Source organism: Zootoca vivipara, chromosome 4 (genome assembly GCF_965207765.1).
Source record: "Zootoca vivipara chromosome 4, rZooViv2.hap1.1, whole genome shotgun sequence".
Taxonomy (NCBI): Eukaryota; Metazoa; Chordata; class Lepidosauria; order Squamata; family Lacertidae; genus Zootoca; species Zootoca vivipara.
Window position 1 is genome coordinate 101,069,661 of NC_142587.1, and position 19,997 is coordinate 101,089,657.

Consider the following 19,997-nt stretch of genomic DNA (forward strand, 5'->3'; position numbering starts at 1 on the left):
CTGGAACACAGTTCCCCTAACGTGAGCACCAAATAATTGCTTGCTTATTGCATTTATATCCCAGATTTTCCTCCCGGAAGCTTGAAGTGACTTGCCGTACATGGTTCTACCGCCGCTGCCCCCCCATCTAATCCCCACAACAGCCCTGTGAGGTAGGTCTGGCTGAGAGCTTCGTGGCTGAGTTGGGGATTCAAACCCTGATCTCTAACCGCTGCACCACGCTGCCTCTCGGTGTGGATTGCTGATCCAGCCACGTGGTTCTGCTCCATTTTGTTTGTAGCCAGCCAGGCTCCAGTGCAGCAGAGCTAAATCACAGAACTGCAGGGTTGGAGGGATACCCAATGGTTATCTAGCCCAACCCCCCGAGACCCCTTTGAAAGCCGCTGTGGCAGAAGATGGGCAAAAAGACAAGACAACCCCACAGAGAGCCATCCAGATGCAGAGAAACTGTTGGCTTTTTGAGGACTTTATTATCATTTCCACATCTGTTTCGAGTTCCCTGTTGAGAATCCGCAGGTGAGGCACGAAGGTGTCTCAGGTGGAAGGAAGCCGAGAACACCCTTGTCCCATTTCAGGATCAGTGGATCAACGAAGCAAAAGGGTCCGTGGCCCCCCTCCCACAGCTGCCCCCCGGCTGACTCACCTGATCTCCTCCTCCCAGGGGCCAGTGGGGTCAGCTGTGAGCTTCCTTGGCCCGCCAGAGGCCTCTTCAAGCTCAGGGATTTCAGCGCCCGACCTCGTCTAGACTGAGATTGCCTTGGAAGTTGGGGGAGGAGGGAGGGGGGCGGTTGAAAATGTAACACAAGAAAAATGTCAAAGAAAAGCACTTGAACATTTGGCTTGAGGATGGGGTGCTCTCAAGCCTGCAAACGAGCAAGTTGATCCCAAAATTAAGATCTCGTCGGCGGGTTGCACAAGGTCGAAGCAAGCGTAACCAAAGTGAGAGTGATAATTGGCATTTAAGGATTTGGGCAAGCAATGAAATGTGACCGAGGAGCACAGAGGAGAAAGTCCCCCTGGGAAACATGCGCACATTAAAAGCATTCTTATGCCACTTTCAATGCCAAGGTTTTTTGTCTCTTGGGACTAAATCATTTAGAACTTCTGAAAGCTTTGGGGCTTTTTTTACACCTGCCAATTTCTCCCTTTTGTGCTTAGGTAAAGATCCACTCTCAACTCAGTATTGCTAAAGGAGGGAATGAATTCCTTGTGGATTCTGCACTAAGGTGGGGGGGGCAGATTCTGAAGCTGAAATCTCTGATTGGCATGAATTAGGTAAATCAGTTGACAACAGGCAGAGGGCCTTCTTGGTGGTTGCGGCCAGCCTGTGGAATGCCCTCTCATCAGATGTCAAGGAAATAAACAACTATCTGACTTTTAGAAGGCATCTGAAGGCAGTCCTGTACAGGAGGTTTTTAATGTTTGATGTTTTATTGTGTTTTTAATATTATGTTGGGGAAGAAGAAGAAGAAGAACAGGAGGAGGAGTTTGGATTTGATATCCCGCTTTTTCACTATCCGAAGGAGCCTCAAAACGGCTAACGTTCTCCTTTTCCTTCCTCTCCCACAACAAACACTCTGTGAGGTGAGTGGGGCAGAGAGACTTCAGAGAAGTATGGCTAGCCCAAGGTCACCCAGCAGCTGCATGTGGAGGAGTGGAGACGCGAACCCGGTTCCCCAGATTACGAGTCTACTGCTCTTAACCACTACACCACACTGGCTCTCTCTGGGGAAACCCAGCCAGATGGGCAGGGTATAAATAATTTGTTGTTGTTGTTGTTGTTGTTGTTGTTACAACCAATATGGTTTTGGGTATAGCTGTGCATGTTTTGTTCTGTTCTGAGCTGGCCAGCGAGGAAGGACCCAAAGGCATGCAGGAGGCAGGACAGCTGACCCTCGACCTCAGGGCATTCCGCTTCTATTCCACAAACACAGAAGCCTTTGTGTCCTGCGTCAGCCCAGCTTCATCAAGCTGGTCTCCAAGAGGGCTAGAAACATGTTAGGTCTTGTTGGGTTGGTTGGTTTTGGAGTGCGAGCGGGGCTGTTAAATGGGATTTGCAGGCCGAACTCAGTGCTGCCCTAGGCACTAAAACTCTGCATTTGCATCATCCTAGAATCATTGGGCTGGAAGGGGCTAAGGGTCATCTAGACCAACCCCCTACAGTGCAAGTGTTTGCGTAATCACAAACTGCACCAATGCCATTGATGGCGCTCTCCTGTTCGGATTTTCAAAGCATAGGGAACCTCGGGATTCCGAGAGGAGGAAGTGTGCAATAGCAGCAGACGGAAGAGAATGCTGCTGGTGTCCAAGGAGGAATTAAAGGAAGCATGAGGGGTTCACAATCCACATTAAGCTGCAGTGTGGACAGAGCCGTAGACCAGGAGGCCTCGCATGTAGAAAGTCCCACATTCAGTCCCCAAAAGCACCTTCCAGACAGGGCTGGAAAAGACTCCCTGCTGGAAACCCTGGCGGGCTGCTGCCTGTCAGTGTAGACAATACTGAGCTGAATGAACCAATGTCCCGACTTGGTAGCTGTTCCTCTCCTCCTAGGCTTGTGGGGCAGCTGTGTGTGTGTGTGTGTGTGTGTGTGCAACAGCCAAAGACTAAATTGCTCGTCCGCTAGAAGGGTGTGGTGGAGGATACAGGAGCAGCAGCCGTGTCCGTAGTATCCGATTTCTGGCTCGACACAGAATTGTAGAGTTGGAAGGGACCCCCAGGGTCATCTAGCCCCACCCCTGGACATGCTGTTGCCCACCCCCCATGGTCCAAGAGCTGCACCCCAGCACCACCTATGGCATCCTGAGAGGTCTTGGGCCTCTTCACCCAGCTCACACTTCCCTGGGTGCCCATCAGAAATGCCCCAGTCCTGCCAGGGGGTTGGACCTTCTGCCAGCCCTGTTAGCCAGCCCTGCGTGATCTACTTTTTGCAGGGCAAATTCTCCTTCCAAAAAATGATGATGATGATGATGATGATGATGATATTGCAGCACTCGGCTGAGGAGCAGGAAGGAGGCTCTGCTGGCATGCTTCCTCTTCCTCCTCTTCCTCCTCCTCCTCCTCGGCATCTCAGATGGCTTTGCCCATGATGAGGAGGCTCATGATGAAAACCATCGCGAAGAAGACCCACATGAAGAAGCGGTCCATGACCTTGGCGATCTTCTTCCACTCCCCGGTCCGCCTGGAAGCCGCCTTCTGGTCCCGGAAGCAGTTGGCAATGTACTCCACATTCCTGAGGATGCTGTGGTGGTGGCAGAGGCAGCGGCTCTTGGCGCAGGGGGGCTGGTCTGCACACTCGCCCTCCCCACCCTCCGGGTCCACGTACTGGCCGCCCTCGCCCCAGTCAGGCTGCTCCGAGGGGCTGCTGGGCCCCTGCGAAGGAGACCGGAGGGGCGGCGCTTCCTGGCCGGGGGATCTCCCCCTGCCCACCCCCCGCCGCGTGGGGCCTCTGCCGTTGGCCACGCGGGCTTTGGGGGCAGGCTCCAGCTCCGGCCGGGGGCTCTTGCAGCTCTCCCCCACTTCGTAGACGAAGAAGATGCGGGCCATGTATTGCAGGATGAGCTTCTTGGCCCACCTGGGGACGGGTTTGGCGCCAGGGCCGCAGTGGTGGATGTTCATGATGAAGATGGTCAAGGCGGTCGAGGCCGTGATCATGGTCATGGTGGCGATGTAGTATTTGCCTGCAGGTGGAGGGGTCAGGAAGTCGGGGGGGGGAAGAAGAGGAGAGTCTCCATTAGCACCTGAGAGCGGCCATCACACCAATCCGAGGGGGCTGGACTACAACTTCCATCAGCCCCTGCCAGGAGCCTGAAACAGAGGGAGCACCAGGTTGAGGAAGGCAACATGAGACCTCCGCAGGTATAAGAAATTTAATTTTTTAATTTTTTGATTTTTTGATTTTTTGATTTTTTGATTTTTGATTTTTTTAAATTTTTAAATTTTTAAATTTTTAAATTTCCAAATTTCCAAATTTTTAATTTTTTAATTTTTTAATTTTTTAATTTTTTAATTTTTTAATTTTTTAATTTTTTAATTTTTTAATTTTTTAATTTTATTATTTATACCCCACCCATCCAGCTGGGTTTCCCCACCCACTCTGTGCAGCTTCCAACAGAATATTAAAAACACAATATAACATCAAATATTAAAAACTTCCCTAAACAAGGTTGCCTTCAGATGTCTTTTCAAAGTCAGATAGTTGCTTATTGCCTTGACATCTGATGGGAGGGCGTTCCACAGGGCGGGTGCCACCACCGAGAAGGCCCTCTGCCTGGTTCCCTGTAACCTCACTTCTTGCAGGGAAGGAACCGCCAGAAGGCCCTCGGAGCTGGACTTCCATGTCCGGGCTAAACGATAGAGGTGGAGATGCTCCTTCAGGGATACTGGGTCTAAGAAGACCCTGAGTGCTGGATCAGGCCCACCTGGTTGAGCATCCTATTCTCACAGTGACCAAATGCCCCTGATGTAATGAGTTGGGGCCCAGGTGTAGATTTCTGGGTTTTATAATGCTTCAACATTAATTGCATTTCCCATGTGGATAGACTGCACCCAGAAAGAATCTCTGTGTTCCTGCCTTGTTTCAAATGTCTGGGGCACCCCAAGATAAGCGCAGAGGAAGTTGGAGCCTTGTATGTTTATGTCCCGTGACCTGTAACCTTTCCTGATGTATGTAGAAAGATATTTTGGTGTTTTATGAGTTTTATAAGCTCTGTTCTGATGCGCCTCATGGCAGACCTCTCCTTAACTAGTTGTTCTAGCCGAGATTGTTAGGTTGGGCTCGGTCCTACTGCGCAGTAGTTTAATAAACGGGGTCTCTAACTGGATCTGCTCAAGCTTGTTTTATTTCCTTGGTTCCGTGTTTTATTTAAAGGCGTCCCTTCCCTGGGCAAGGAGCACCAAGCACAGGTATAGGAATAAATTCTTATCTCACCCCTAAGATAGATTGCACCTGGAGCTGGGGGTTCCATACAGACCTAAGAAGAGCTTGCTGGATCAGGCCAGTGGCCCATCTAGTCCAGCATCCTGTTCTCCCAGTGGCCGACCAGCTGCCCCAGTGGGAAACCTGCCAGCAGGATCCGAGCACAAGAGCAATACTCTCCCCTCCTGTGGTTTCCAGCAACTGGGATTCACAAGCATTGCTGCTTCAAACTGTAGCCATCAATAGTCCTCTCCACGAACGTGTCTCATTCTCTTCTAAAGCCATTCAAGTTGGTGGCCATCACTGCCTCCTGTGGCAGGGAGTTCCACAGCTTAACTATGAGCTGCATGAAGAAGGGCTTCCTTTCCTCTGTCACATGAGGGACAGAGGAGGGAATGCCTCTTTCAAGACGCACCTCTACTCAGAATTTATATATTCAAATGCCTGTTGAATCTTCATGCCTTTTCCTTGATCCCCACTGAGACTTGCTATGGTTCAAAGCCAAGGCGGTGACTTCTGATCAAACCCATCTATTAACCTTGTGGAACTCCCCACCACAAGATGTGGCATTAGCCACTGCCTTCCTTTTAAGAAGGATAAACACCCTATCCACCTGTTGATGGCAATCAGCCATGCTCACCAGAGCTAGAGCCTCCATACTCCAAGGCACTATACCTCAGTTGTCAACCCCAAATACGCAATATCCCATTTTTAGATTCCTTCTTTCTGGGCTGGGGCCCAGAAATGACACAATCCTCACCTTCAGGGGCATCTTACCCATAGAGGATAGTGGTGCGGGGCTCCAGGGGGGCCAGGTTCTGGAGGGCGACAGGGAAGAGGCGGAGGGTGGACGTGGCGCCTCCCGGCATCAGCTCGCCACCCGGGCCCGCCTCTGCCATGTCGCCCGTGCCCAGAGCCTCTGTCTGCCATGGGCACCATGGCATGTAGCGGCTAGCTGAGCCAGGAGGCACCGCGTCCAGCCTCTGCCTCTTCCCCACCGGAGGAGCTGGCCTCCACCGCTGCCTGCCTCCTCCAGCCCCGCCAGCAGCGCCATCCTCCCTAAAAAAAAAGGTCGACAACTCTGATAAACGGGGGGGGGGGGCAGAGGGAGCCTTGCACCACGGTGCCGGATATGAAGAAGAGTCTGGATTTGATATCCCGCTTTATCACTACCCGAAGGAGTCTCAAAGCGGCTAACATTCTCCTTTCCCTTCCTCCTCCACAACAGACACTCTGTGAGGTGAGTGATGCTGTGAGACTTCAGAGAAGTGTGACTAGAATAATAGAATCATAGAGTTGGAAGAGACCACAAGGGCCATCCAGTCCAACCCCCTGCCAAGCAGGAAACACCATCAAAGCATTCTTGACATATGCCTGTCAAGCCTCCGCTTAAAGACCTCCAAAGAAGGAGACTCCACCACACTCCATGGCAGCAAATTCCATATGACATCCTTTCATATATTTGAACATGGCTATCATATCACCCCTTAACCTTCTCTTCTCCAGGCTAAACATACCCAGCTCCCTAAGCCGTTCCTCATAAGGCATCGTTTCCAGGCCTTTGACCATTTTGGTTGCCCTCTTCTGGACACGTTCCCGCTTGTCAGTATCCTTCTTGAACTGTGGTGCCCAGAACTGGACACAGTACTCCAGGTGAGGTCTGACCAGAGCAGAATACAGTGGTACTATTACTTCCCTTGATCTAGATGCTATACTCCTATTGATGCAGCCCAGAATTGCATTGGCTTTTTTAGCTGCTGCATCACACTGACTAGCCCAAGGTCACCCAGCAGCTGCATGTGGAGGAGCGGAGACGCGAACCCGGTTCCCCAGATTACGAGTCTACCGCTCTTAACCACTACACCACACTGGCTCTCGTATGCTTAAAATGGCCCTGCTCACCTTCTACCCCCAGGGACTACTCACCGATGAGGGGCACGTTCTCCGAGGGGGGCATGCTCTCGGCCACCAGCAGCTGGAAGACGGTCAGTGCCAGGAGCACGGTCACCCCCAGGGACACCTTCTCCCCGGAGTCGGCCGGGAGGTAGAAGCCCAGCGGGGCGAGGAAGGAGATCATGATGCAGGGGAGCAGCAGGTTGAAGATGTAGAAGGAAGCCCTCCTCTTGAGATGCAGAGTGTAGGTGACGTCCGGGTAGGGCTCCGAGCAGCACCCGTAGGTGACCACGCTCCGCTTGGCTGGCATCCCCAGCACCTCCCACTCCACGTTCTCCACGAAGTCCGTCAGGTCTCCCGTCTCCTGCTTGTTCAGGATGTCGATCTGGTTGCCGTTGTACGTCCAGGAACCAAAGGTCAGTCGGCACTGCTGGCCGTCAAAGGGGAAGTAGGAGACGTCCACTTTGCAGGAGCTCTTGGTGATGGCTGGAGAGTCCCACATGATCTGGCCGTCCGAGTGGATCACCACGTTGGTCTCCATCGAGCCCGTGAACTGGTCATCGGCGCTGGAGGAGGGGGAAGGAGAGGAATAATAATAATTATTGTTATTGTTGTTATTTATACCCCGCCCATCTGGCTGCGTTTCCCCAGCCACTCTGGGAGGCTCCCATCCGAAGAGTAAAAACACAATACAGCACATAACATTAAAAATTTCCCTAAACAGGGCTGCCTTCAGATGTCTTTTCAAAGTAAAATAGTTGCTTATTTCCTTGACATCTGATGGGAGGGCGTTCCACAGGGCGGGTGCCACTACCGAAAAGGCCCTCTGCCTGGTTCCCTGTAACTTGGCTTCTCACAGGGAGGGAACCGCCAGAAGGCCCTCGGAGCTGGACCTCAGGGTCCGGGCAGAATGATGGGGGTGGAGACGCTCCTTCAGGTATACTGGGCTGTTTAGGGATTTCAAGGTCAGCACCAACACTTTGAATTGTGCTCGGAAAAGTGTTGTTGTTGTTTAGTCGTTTAGTTGTGTCCGACTCTTCGTGACCCCATGGACCATAGCACGCCAGGCACTCCTGTCTTGCACTGCCTCCCGCAGTTTGGTCAAACTCATGTTCGTAGCTTCGAGAACACTGTCCAACCATCTCGTCCTCTGTCATCCCCTTCTCCTAGTGCCCTCCATCTTTCCCAACATCAGGGTCTTTTCCAAGGATTCTTCTCTTCTCATGAGGTGGCCAAAGTATTGGAGCCTCAGCTTCGGAAAAGTACTGGGAGCCAATGAAGGTCTTTCAGGAGTGGCGTTATATGGTCTCGGCGCCACTCCCAATCACCGGTCTAGCTGCTGCATTCTGGAATAATTGCAGTTTCCGAGGAAGTGTCGGTGCCGGGTCAGGAAAGCAGCTCTGCGTTTTCAGGAGAACATCCATTTCATTTCATTTACAGTGGTACCTCGGTTTCCGGACGTAATCCATTCTGGAAGACCGTTGGACTTCCAAAACGTTCGAAAACTGAAGCAATTACTTCCAGAAGCATTTACTTATAGAAAACTGAATATGGAGGCCACGTGGCACGTTTGACTTCCGAAAAGCGTTCGAAAACCGAAGCAGTTACTTCCGGGTTTTCAGTGTTCGAAAACCGAAACGTTTGACTTTTGAGACATTCGGAAACCGAGGTACCACTGTATTATAATCCTACACTGCTTTTCACTCATGTGAGTCACAAAGCAGCTTACATACAATAAATAATACCTACTATTAATAACTATTTTAGAATGATCATGGTGGTGGTGGTGGTCGCGGGGTTTAGATAATCAAAATGTATGTGTTGTAAAACAGCTAATAAAAAGGAGTAGAAAACAAACATCGGGAAAGGAGGGGTGGAAAGTCAGTAAGAAACTTTGTATGTAAAAAATATTGTATAATGATAAATGCTTTAAAATATTGTTGGAGACTTAATACAAATGATATAAAAATAATAAATACTAACATAGGAGAGCAACACAATTGCAACATATATAAAAAATTGAACAAATCAACAATAAAACAACCGCCTTCTAATAAATCATTAGCAAAACAACTTATAAAATGGATTAAACAGCACGACCACAAGAAGCCATTTTATAAATTTGGAGAGCGTTAAAGGACTCATAATCCACAAAACAATATGAACAACATTAGCAGTTGTTTAGTCGTTTAGTTGTGTCCGACTCTTCGTGACCCCATGGACCATAGCACGCCAGGCATTCCTGTCTTGCAGTGCCTCCCGCAGTTTGGTCAAACTCATGTTCGTAGCTTCGAGAACACTGTCCAATCTCGTCCTCTGTCGTCCCCTTCTCCTAGTGCCCTCCATCTTTCCCAAACATTAGCAGACTAACAACCAAAAACAAACTAAAGCACTGCTCAATTCAGACACTTTCTCTCCCTGCTCCCATGACTCATAGTCTTCTACTCAGTGCATCAAAAAAACACCTGCACAGAACATCTTTTAAAGGGAAGGGCTGTGGCGCCAAAGGGGGGAACCTGCCTGGCCTGTAGAAGGTGCCGGGTTCATTATGGGAAACCCACAAGCAGGATTCAAACGCAAGAGCGCTTCCTCCCTTCCCGTGGCTTCTAGCAACTAGGATTCAGAAGCATTGCTGCCTTGACTGTGGAGGCAGAATGAACACAGCCATCCTAGCTGTCAATAGCCCCTAGATTTGCTCAATCCTCTTTAAAAGCCATCTCGGCTGGGGGCCACCCCTGCCTCCTGTGGCAGGGAGTTCCACAGTTTAGCATCTGCCATCTCCAACCTGCTGCTGCCTTGAAAATTGATTCCAACAGGGCCCCATAGGAATACCCAGGTGGTTGTCCCCCCCCTCCTTCGCTCCCCGCTTCTGTGAAACCTACTTGTTATACAGAACGATGTCCGGCCTCCAGACGTAGCTGCTTGGGATCCGTATGGTGTCAATGCCATCGTAAGCCTCCTTCTCCCAGCTCAGGTAGGCGTCCACCCACACCTGCCGGATCCACAGGTAAGCCGTCAAGATTTGATTCCTCTCATCCTGCGAGGCAAGAGGGAAACCATCTTCAGATATAGGGTGCAAGGAGCACACCTTATGCTCTGCTTTTATTTCAGAGCGGGGCATCGGATGGGGAATCTGGGGAAAATTGGCTTTGACACCCCCCCTTTGCAATACCTTCTTTTTTCTTTAGAGGGGAGGAAGGACTAGATGAAGTGCCATTGCCCAGTTGGTTAGAAAGTGGTTTCTATCGCCTCTCGTGAGAACCTGCTGCTTCCCCAGTGAGAGGCAAGGGGAACGCTTGGTAAGGTAAAAGGTAAAGGTAAAGGACCCCTGGACGGTTAAGTCCAGTCAAAGGCGACTATGGGGTTGTGGCGCTCATCTTGCTTCCAGGCTGAGGGAGCTGGTGTTTGTCCACAGACAGCTTTCCAGATCATGTGGCCAGCAGGATTAAACCGCTTCTGGCGAGGCTTCCGGTTTGTCGCCCGATCTGGCCGGCGGGGTTTGTCTCGAGCTCCGAGACAGCCCGGCTTCGCTGAGGGGGGGGGAAGGCTGCGAAAGCGCCGCAGCGCCCCAAAAGAGTTCCAGATCGAGAGTTCTGGAAACAAAGCTCCGGCGGTGCCCCATTTTTTAGCGATTCCCCGATCCTCTGGGAGCTCTAATAAGAGCCCCGGAGAGAAAGGGTTGCAGTCGCGGGGGCCATTTTGGAGAACAGCGTTACCTCAGCGAAGTGAAGCTTCGAGTCCGGTGGTGGTGAGCGGCAGATTCTTCTAAATTTTTGATTTGGAAAAACCCGTGAGTAAAGTTTGAATATATAATATTGGACTGTAATTCGGTAACGGGAGTAAGGGGAAAAGAACGGAAGTCACCTTCTCCCACTGATTGATGCAAGAAGCAGTGCAATTGAAATGATGACCAGTCTCAGCGAAAAGCAGCTTATTATATGAACTCCTTCAGAGACTAAATGTAAAGAATTACCTCCGGTGGCAGGGTGAAGGAGAGAGACTTATTTTAAAGCTGATATTCCCTGCACCTTAGGAAAGGGAGAGCTTCTCCCTGCCCTGAAATCAGCAGCCCGGAGAGGACGGTAAGCTGACTGTGAAGATGGATGTCAATAAGGATTTGATACTTAAAAACTTTTTGATTGAATGTTTGAAACAATTTTAAAGTTGAAGTTAGATACTATGGACAATACACAGTTTCCAGTTTGGATTTGCAATAATATATCTCTTTTGTAAACACCCCCTGGCTCTCAAGCCTCGCGCCATCCTCAGCAAGCTGGAACAATGGCAACAAAAGACTGCACATCTGCGTTCAAGGACAGAGTGATAAAACTCTTATGGGAATTTACAATAGAAACGTACAAGACTCAGCAACAATTGTTGGAAATAAATCAAGATCTACAGGAGCTCAGAGAACGGGACTTACCAGAGGAAAAGGAGCAAGATTTGCAAAAAGTGGACTTGGTTAAAGAAGGAACACAAGAATTACAGGAAAAGGTTTCAACCGAAAAAAAGGCACTAGACGACGAGTGGCGGTATGAACTGAGCGATGGGAAAAAGGAAAATTTAAAGAACAAAGATGGATCACAGGAGTCAATAATGCAAGAGCTACAGGAGAGACAGAACACCCATGAGAAAAATGGCCAACAAAGAAGAAAAGAAGACTGGGGAGGGGGAGACAGAGGGGGTTGGTTTTTGAAACAGGTTAGGAAGGGGGTGGGTTGAAGGAAGACTGAATATCAATTATTGAGGACAGATAAAAAGGACTGACAACTGGACTGACGACTTTGGAACTTACTGGACTGGAAGGGAAAGGCCGTGATCGGGGCGGGGAGGGGGAAAATTATGATTTTTAATCTGTGCAAATAAGAATAATAAAGAGAAGCTTTGGAGGATAAAAAATAGGCAGGTCAAAAATAAAAGTAATGAGCAGATTTGTTTATGAAAAAGATTCAGAAAGATCAAGCTAGTTTGATTAAAGAGGATTTAAAAAGTGGGACAGTTTTTTATAATATAAGGTTAATTTTTTCTTGTAGAAATAGAATGGGAATAAGAATAAGAATACTGTTAAACAAGAATTGAAAATGGAAATCGGGATAGGGGGGAGGTTGGGGAAGTCGTTTTTTCTTTCATTTTTCCTTTTTTTTTCTTCTTTCTTTTGTTTTGCTTTTTTCTGTTTGGAAATTGGCTGGATGGATGCCCTCCTCTTCGTTCCCTCTCTTGGAGTCTCCCGGTGGCAGGGGGGGATTCTGGGGGGGGGAGGGAGGGGTGGGGGAGAAACCCAGCCATAAAAGGAAACACTGCCGGCTGCCTGCCTTTCGGGGGTCCCTCTGGTGGGAGAAGAGGGCCCTGGGAGGGTGGGTGGAAGCCAGTGGTAAACATGTAATGTAGTATCTTTCGTTTTTGTTTTTGTTTTGTATAAAATCAATAAAATATAATTTAAAAAAATAAAAATAAACCGCTTCTGGTGCAACGGAACACCGTGACGCAAACCAGACCGCAAGGAAACGCCATTTACCTTCCCGTCGGAGCGGTACCTATTTATCTACTTGCACTTTGACATGCTTTCGAACTGCTAGGTTGGCAGGAGCTGGGACCGAGCAACGGGAGCTCATCCCATCACAGGGATTCGAACTGCCGACCTTCCGATCGGCAAGCCCAAGAGGCTCAGAGGCTCCAACCTGCGGCTGCAAAGGACTTACCATGTCGATGATCTGGGACAGGGTGACCTGCAGCGTGACGTTGAGAGCTCGGTCGGTGTCTTCCGCCGGCCGCAGCGCATTGGAGTAGTTGGCAAACAGGTCATTGAGCAGCTTGTAGGCAAACTTGCCCTGAGCCCCTGAGCAGCCTGGGGAAAAATGAGGCCAAGTTGGGGGGGGGGGAGAGAGAAGAAAGGAAAGGCCCATGTCAGCTGTTTCCAAAATATAGAAACCTTGGTTCCATCATAAACGCCTCCCCCATGCCCCCTTCCCTACCCTGTGAAAAGCAGAATGACAGTTTGCACAACCCACTAAGGAAGATAGGAACACAATAAACTTCAAAGCAGCAGCAATTTAGTGGCACATTTATTGAAAATCCAATTAAAACTATTTCATAGAATCATAGAGTTAGAAGGGACAACAAGGGTCATCTAGTCCTAATATATAATTTTTATTAAATTGTCTAATTTACATTTCATCTATGTTATGGGTGTTGTTGTTGTTGTTTAGTCGTTTAGTCATGTCCGACTCTTCGTGACCCCATGGACCATAGCACGCCAGGCACTCCTGTCTTCCACTGCTTCCCGCAGTTTGGTCAGACACATGTTCGTAGCTTCGAGAACACTGTCCAACCATCTCGTCCTCTGTCGTCCCCTTCTCCTAGTGCCCTCCATCTTTCCCAACATCAGGGTCTTTTCCAGGGAGTCTTCTCTTCACATGAGGTGGCCAAAGTATTGGAGCCTCAGCTTCACGATCTGTCCTTCCATTGAGCACTCAGGGCTGATTTCCTTCAGAATGGATAGGTTTGATCTTCTTGCAGTCCATGGGACTCTCAAGAGTCTCCTCCAGCACCATAATTCAAAAGCATCAATTCTTCGGCGATCAGCCTTCTTTATGGTCCAGCTCTCACTTCTGTACATCACTACTGGGAAAACCATAGCTTTAACTATACGGACCTTTGTCGGCAAGGTGATGTCTCTGCTTTTTAAGATGCTGTCTAGGTTTGTCATTGCTTTTCTCCCAAGAAGCAGGCGTCTTTTAATTTCGTGACTGCTGTCACCATCTACAGTGATCAAGGAGCCCAAGAAAGTAAAATCTCTCACTGCCTCCATTTCTTCCCCTTCCATTTGCCAGGAGGTGATGGGACCAGTGGCCATGATCTTGGTTTTTTTGATGTTGAGCTTCAGACCATATTTTGCGCTCTCCTCTTTCACCCTCATTAAAAGGTTCTTTAATGTTATGCGTAGAGCATTTTAAGGCGATCTTCTACGTCGATTGTCTTCCACCAGACAGCCAAGATCTCGCCCCCTCTTCGACCCTGGTTGAGTGGCCCCTGTCTCCATTACTGAAGTCAGGAATTTAATTTCTCAGATGAAAATAGGCAAAGCCGCAGGCCCCGATGCCGTCCCATCTGAACTAATCAAAGCCAAGCCAGACTGGTGGGCCCCGATTCTAGCGGAACTATTCACTGTGGTGGATAGTACCGGAATTATGCCTAACTCACGGCAGAAATCCATAATTATCCCAATCTTCAAAAAGGGGGATAAAAAGCTACCGTCTAACTATCGACCAATAAGTCTATTATCAAATATTGGGAAACTGTATGCAAAAACATGTTCCCCTTTTTATTTTCGACTCTCTTGGGTGCAGGAATTTAACTCCAATTATCTACAATTTTTGTTTAACCCGCAAGAAAGAAGGGCTTCATCGCTGGCTAGGTTCAATTCTAATCCTTCTAGCCTCCTCTGGGGTAGGTTCGCGGGTATGGGAGAAGGAGATAGGATCTGCCCATGTGATGCCCACCTGGTGGAAACTCTAGCTCACATGGTCCTCAAATGTAAAATGCATGATGATCTCTGCCAACTATTGCTAGACCAACTATGTATCCCAATATGGAAACCAAAGACAGAGGTTATACGCTTCTTATTACGGGGGAGAAATCAGGAGCTCACCAAGACAATAGCTAAATTCCTCTATTTGATATATTTTGCTGCCGAAGTACGTTACAGGATCCTGCCCTTGCCGGAGACCCACAGGTGAAATAGATTGACTGTACTGATGATATGGCGACGAGATTGCACTGGCCTATTTATTTTGAATGTTTGTATGTGATGTCAATAAAGGTTTTGATACTGATACTGATATGTTTCAAAATATTCATTTAAACAACCTTAAATCTATGACTTCCCATCTTCTCTTTTGGTGGTTCATTTTGCATACCATACGTATTTTACATGAACTAAACCATTCAGGAATCCATTGTTACATCCATAAAAACTTATTTATACTGCTGAATTTATCTTAGTGCTAACAGCGTTATTAAATAAACACAATTTCCACCCGTATATTCAGTAAACATTTTCTCATTCTTTTTTAAACGTGCATTTTTCTTGTTCTCTTATTCTACATGTTAAATTTGCACAAGGATCATTTAATCCAACCCCTCCAACATGCCCAACAAGGGGCTCGAACCCCCAACCCTGAGTTTAAGAGTCTCCTGCTCTACCAACTGAGCTATTTCATTTACTTCACTCAACAAAACTGATGAACTTGAAAGGGACAGTGCCTGCTACATCCCTGCTGGAAGCATATTTCACAGCACACTAAATTCCTGACTTTTGCTCTGTGATTTTGGGGGTGCGAGTGCCAAAAGTTGTTTCTCAGTTGATGGCCATCGCTGCCTCCTGTGGGAGGGAGTTCCATAGATTAACTCTGTGCTGCAGGAAGAAGGACTTGCTTTTTACTGTTTGTGGGGGACAGGAGGCAGGCAGGTGTGGAGGACTCCTGATCCTGAATGGGGTAACTGTGCCCCTGAAGGACTAGATGCGCAGCCTGGGAGTCATTTTGGACTCACAGCTGTCCATGGAGGTGCATGGACAGCTGTGGAGTTCTGTGTCCAGGGCAGCTGTCTATCAGCTCCATCTGGTACGCAGGCTGAGACCCTACCTGCCCATAGACTGTCTCGCCAGAGTGGTGCATGTTCTGGTTATCTCTCCCTTGGACTACTGCAATGCGCTCTATGTGGGGCTACCTTTGAAGGTGACTCGGAAACTACAACTAATCCAGAATGCGGCAGCTAGACTGGTGACTGGGAGCTGCCGCCGAGACCACATGACACCGGTCCTGAAAGACCTACATTGGCTCCCAGTACGTTTCCGAGCACAATTAAAAGTGTTGGTGCTGACCTTGAAAGCCCTAAACAGCCTCGGCTCAGTAGACCTGAAGGAGCGTCTCCACCCCTATCGTTCTGCCCGGACACTGAAGTCCAGCACCGAGGGCCTTCTGGCGGTTCCCTCGTTGCAAGAAGCCAAGTTACAGGGAACCAGGCAGAGGGCCTTCTCGGTAGTGGCACCCACCCTGTGGAACACCCTCCCACCAGATGTCAAAGAGGAAAACAACTACAGTGGTACCTCGGGTTACGAACACGATCCGTTCCGGGACGCAGTTCGTAACCCAAAATGGTCATAACCCGAAGCGCCATTTTGCGCATGCGCAAAGCGCAATTTCCGCACTTTGCGCATGTGCAAACCATGAGCGCGAAAATACTTCCGGGTTTGCGGAGTTCGTAACCCGAGGTACGACTGTACCAGACTTTTAGAAGACATCTGAGGGCAGCCCTGTTTAGGGAAGCTTTTAATGTTTAATGAATTTTAACATTCTGTTGGAAGCTGCCCAGAGTGTCTGGGGAAACCCAGCCAGATGGGCGGGGTATAAATCATTATTATTATTATTATTATTATTATTATTATTATTATTATTATTATCTGTCCTGAATCTTTCCACATTGGTCTTCATTGGACGCCCATGAGTTCTAGTGTTACAAGAGAGGGAGGAAAATGTTCCTCTTCCCCATATACAATTTTCATGTGACAGATGCCCCCCCCAATCCTCTGCTTAACCCCGCCCCCCAAGGAAGGAGAGCCTGCCACCTTCCAAGGGAGTCCTTTCCATTGTGGAACAGCTCTTACTGTCGGAAGGTTTTTCCTGATGTTTAGTAGGAATCTCCTTTCTTTGCCATTTGAGTCCATCAGAAAACAAACTGGCTCCGACTCCAACAGGCTTGCCGCTGGAGGGAGGGCGTTTGGGGTCTTGTCCCTCTCTAGGGCCAACGGGGCCACTCAGGCGCAGTGCGGCAAGCCTCCGCAGGCCACCTGCTCTGCATTTCTTCCGCTCACCAAGCACAGGGGTCACCTTTGCAGCCCTGTCCTGCTGGGGCAGAATCCCGCAGGGGAGCAGCTCCGATTTAAAAGCAGAAAGGGCCGTTTGTCCGAGGGGGCTCTTCGGAGCAGTTGCAAGCGCCCCTCCTCAGTGCCTTGCCCAGTTAATCCACTGCACACGGGTGCAAAGACAGGCTCCCCACATGGAAGCCCTGTGAACATGGCTTTCGTTCCACAACATGTGCAGAGAGGAACCCTTCCTTCCTGTGCTGCAGCCAAGAGTTCCCGAGGGAGAGGTCAGCCGAGGTCAGCCTGAAGTAGCCCCAGTCAGCAGAGTCAGTATCGCCTCGGGCTGCTTCCTGGGCTCAGGGGTCTGGAAACTTCTTAAGGTACCGTATTATTATTATTATTATTATTTGCATTTATATTCCACCTCTTCCTCCCAGGAGCTCAAGGGGGCGAACATGGTTCTCCCTGTCCTCTACTAACCCCAACAGTGACCCTGAGAGGGAGAGGGACTGGCCCAAGGTCACACCCAGAGAGGTTTGTGGCCCAGTGTGGGGATTTGAACCCTGGTCTCCCAGGGCCTAGTCCAACACTCTAACCACTACGCCCCGCTGCCTCTCACCCACAGAAGGCATGCTCCACCTCCTTCCAACACAGTGGAGCTAGCCTGGAGTTGCCCATTGTGCCACTTTTGAAAGGACAGTTTTCATCCAGCATTACTAAAAGACGGTTACGCCTCTATCCGTTTTATAAGCAGGGAAACCGAGGCTGGCAGAGTGATTTAGAATCATTGAAACATAGTGTTGGAGGGGACCCAGGGCTCGGCTCATCTAGTCCAACTCCCTGCAATACAGAAATTGCAGCTAAATTTGCCCAAGGCTCCTTAGCCAGTCCATGTGAAGGTAGGATTTGAACCCAGACCTCCTCTCTCTCTTTGCCAGATGGAGCCACCTACATTACTTGGACCCCACCGGCTCTCCCCTGTCGGCACCTGTCTCTCCCCTCGTCTTTTAAGCTCCTAACAGGCAGGGGATGTTGCAAGATCCATCCTTTCCTCGGTTTGAAAGTTTAATGACGGGTGTCCCATTTCCCTGGCAGGCGCGTCTATTGACATCTTGCAAGGTTCGCTTACAGATCAAGACACACACATTTCCAATCCCTAACCAGCTGCATTTCCAAAGCGCAGCCTGGGCTGCATTTCCTCGCAAGAGGGCGATTGAATTGCAATTTAGCTGATGGCAATTCCAGGACGCAAACTCTCCGGGGCCAAGTTTCTATGGAGCTGTTAGGACAAACCTCCCCGCCGCCGTGCAAACAACTCTTTTTCCCCCCCAAGTATGAAACGAATCACAAAGACAAACGCAGAGGTCCTGAGGAGGAGCAGGTAGAATTCTCTCCCAGGTGGGAGGTCAAATGCGAAACCTTAGAATCTGCAGCTGGGCTGGGGGGGGGGGGGGCGGGCAGCCGCTTGATCGAAGGCTTGCAAAACTCCAGGATGGAGCAGCCCTGGCTTATGAGCAAAACTCCTTCAAGCAAGCGTCAGAGAGAGAGAGAGAGAGAGAGAGAGAGAGAGAGAGAGAGAGAGAGAGAGGGAGGGAGGGAGGGAGGGAGGGAGGGAGGGAGGGAGGGAGGGAAAGCAGAATTATTTCCTTGCACCATATTTGCATGGCCCCTTCCGCTAATAAGAAGCAAAGAAGAAATCAAGGCACCATAAACTATAAAGGAGAGGCTTTTGAAAATCTTACCTGGTGCCAAGAGCAGCCCCAGCGAAGAGGCAGACAGGAAGAAGGTGACCACCCAAGGATTCGGAGACATCTTCATCCTCGCCAAGGTGAACCTGGGGGGTGGGAGGTGGCGAATCTCGGAAGCGGCTAGAAGGAGGGCTTTAAGTCATCTGGAAAGCATGGCTGCATGAGTCAGCGGGGAGAAGGTTGGGGAAGAGGGAGCCCAGAGGAACCCTTTTCCCGTGTGGAAGGTCCAGTGCGTGTAAACTCTGTGCTGTGTAACTCAGCCTGTCTTTTCCTTGACAGCCACCGATGGATTTTCCTTACCTAGAGTGGAAAAAAAAAAAAGCGCACCCGGCAAGCCGGTCGTAGGTGACATCAGGTGGAGGGAGTAGCCTCAGAGGTTGCAAATGAACCTCTGGCAAAAGATCCGCCCTGCACAGCCAACCTAAGGGGTGTGTGTGTGTGTGTGTGTGTTTGTGTTTGTGTGTGTGTGTGTTTTAAGGCAGCAGAGACACGGCAGGTCAAGATGAGTTTGGGTTTTGCTCATCAGCCTGTTTTAGATTGCAGCCGTCTGGAAGAAAGGGGCAGAAAGGCCTTGCTGGTGCCGGCTGGTTAAAGCAAATTGTGCTACCCACGAAACGAAACTTTTGTTTCCGAATGTGCTCAATAATTCTGGAATCTCGGGTGTACAGCACCGGCTTGGTGGTCGTTTTGCATTCCACTAAATTCCAGTCTTTTGGCGCTCACTGCAGAGGCTAGATGTCAATTAGAGCAGGGAGTCTTCAGGACTTCTTAAGGCCCAGCGGACTGGCAGAGCGACTCCTCTGAAAACTGTTTTGGCATGGCACATGGTGCTGCTGAAATTTGAAACCCCCTTCTGTCTGCCTCTGCCACAAGGGCCTCTTCTGGGAAGCCCCCAGGCACCATGTGGAGGGAAAGTAGCTCTCTCCCCATTTTTTCGCCACATTGTGATTTTTGCGCACGCACACACACGATTCGCGATATAATGCCAGGTCAAAAATTATGGCACTGTTATTGATAGATCGCCCAGCCTTAGTGCCTTCCAGCTCTACAATTCTATGTGCGGGCTAACCCAAGAAAAGACTCAGAACGCTGGACTCTCAGTGGGAGAGGGAGCCCAGATTCTGATCAAAGATAACCAGATAAAGATAGTAGATTTGAGCAAGTTTTGGCTTTGGGGGGGAAAAGAAGAAGAAAGTTGGGAAAGGGAATTGGAGAAAGAGACTGGAACAACAGAAGGAGAAGTGGAGAGAGGGAGGGGGTATGGAGTGGGCAAGAGATGGAGTGGGGTGAAAAATAAAATGAATTCTAAATAGGGGATGGATTAAACAGTTTAAAATTGGACTGTCACAAGGAACTGGTTGAAGTTTGCAGGGAATTGCCAATTAGGGGAAGGAGGGGAGTGTTTTAAAAAGATATGGTTATTAATTAATAGCAAATTTATTAAATAAATAATTGGGAATATTTTTTAGGGAAATTATAGGCTAAGGGATTTAATTTAGATACTTGATTGAATATTTTGAGGGAATTCTATAGGGTGTGAATATAATTGATTTTGTAATGATATAGATCATGATATAAG

General features: G+C 49.2%; 1 protein-coding gene across 1 annotated transcript; it reads right to left on the minus strand.

The window, feature by feature from the left end:
• Positions 1-450: 450 nt before the first annotated feature.
• CHRNA10 (cholinergic receptor nicotinic alpha 10 subunit) lies at positions 451-18,992 on the minus strand. Its single transcript, XM_060274017.2, has 5 exons — positions 18,413-18,992; positions 12,508-12,653; positions 9,691-9,845; positions 6,842-7,374; positions 451-3,677 (listed from the first exon to the last, which is right to left on the minus strand). Exons 1-5 carry the CDS (start codon positions 18,486-18,488, stop codon positions 3,067-3,069), a joined length of 1,521 nt encoding a protein of 506 aa, XP_060130000.2. The 5' UTR covers positions 18,489-18,992; the 3' UTR covers positions 451-3,066.
• Between the last annotated feature and the right edge of the window lie 1,005 nt (positions 18,993-19,997).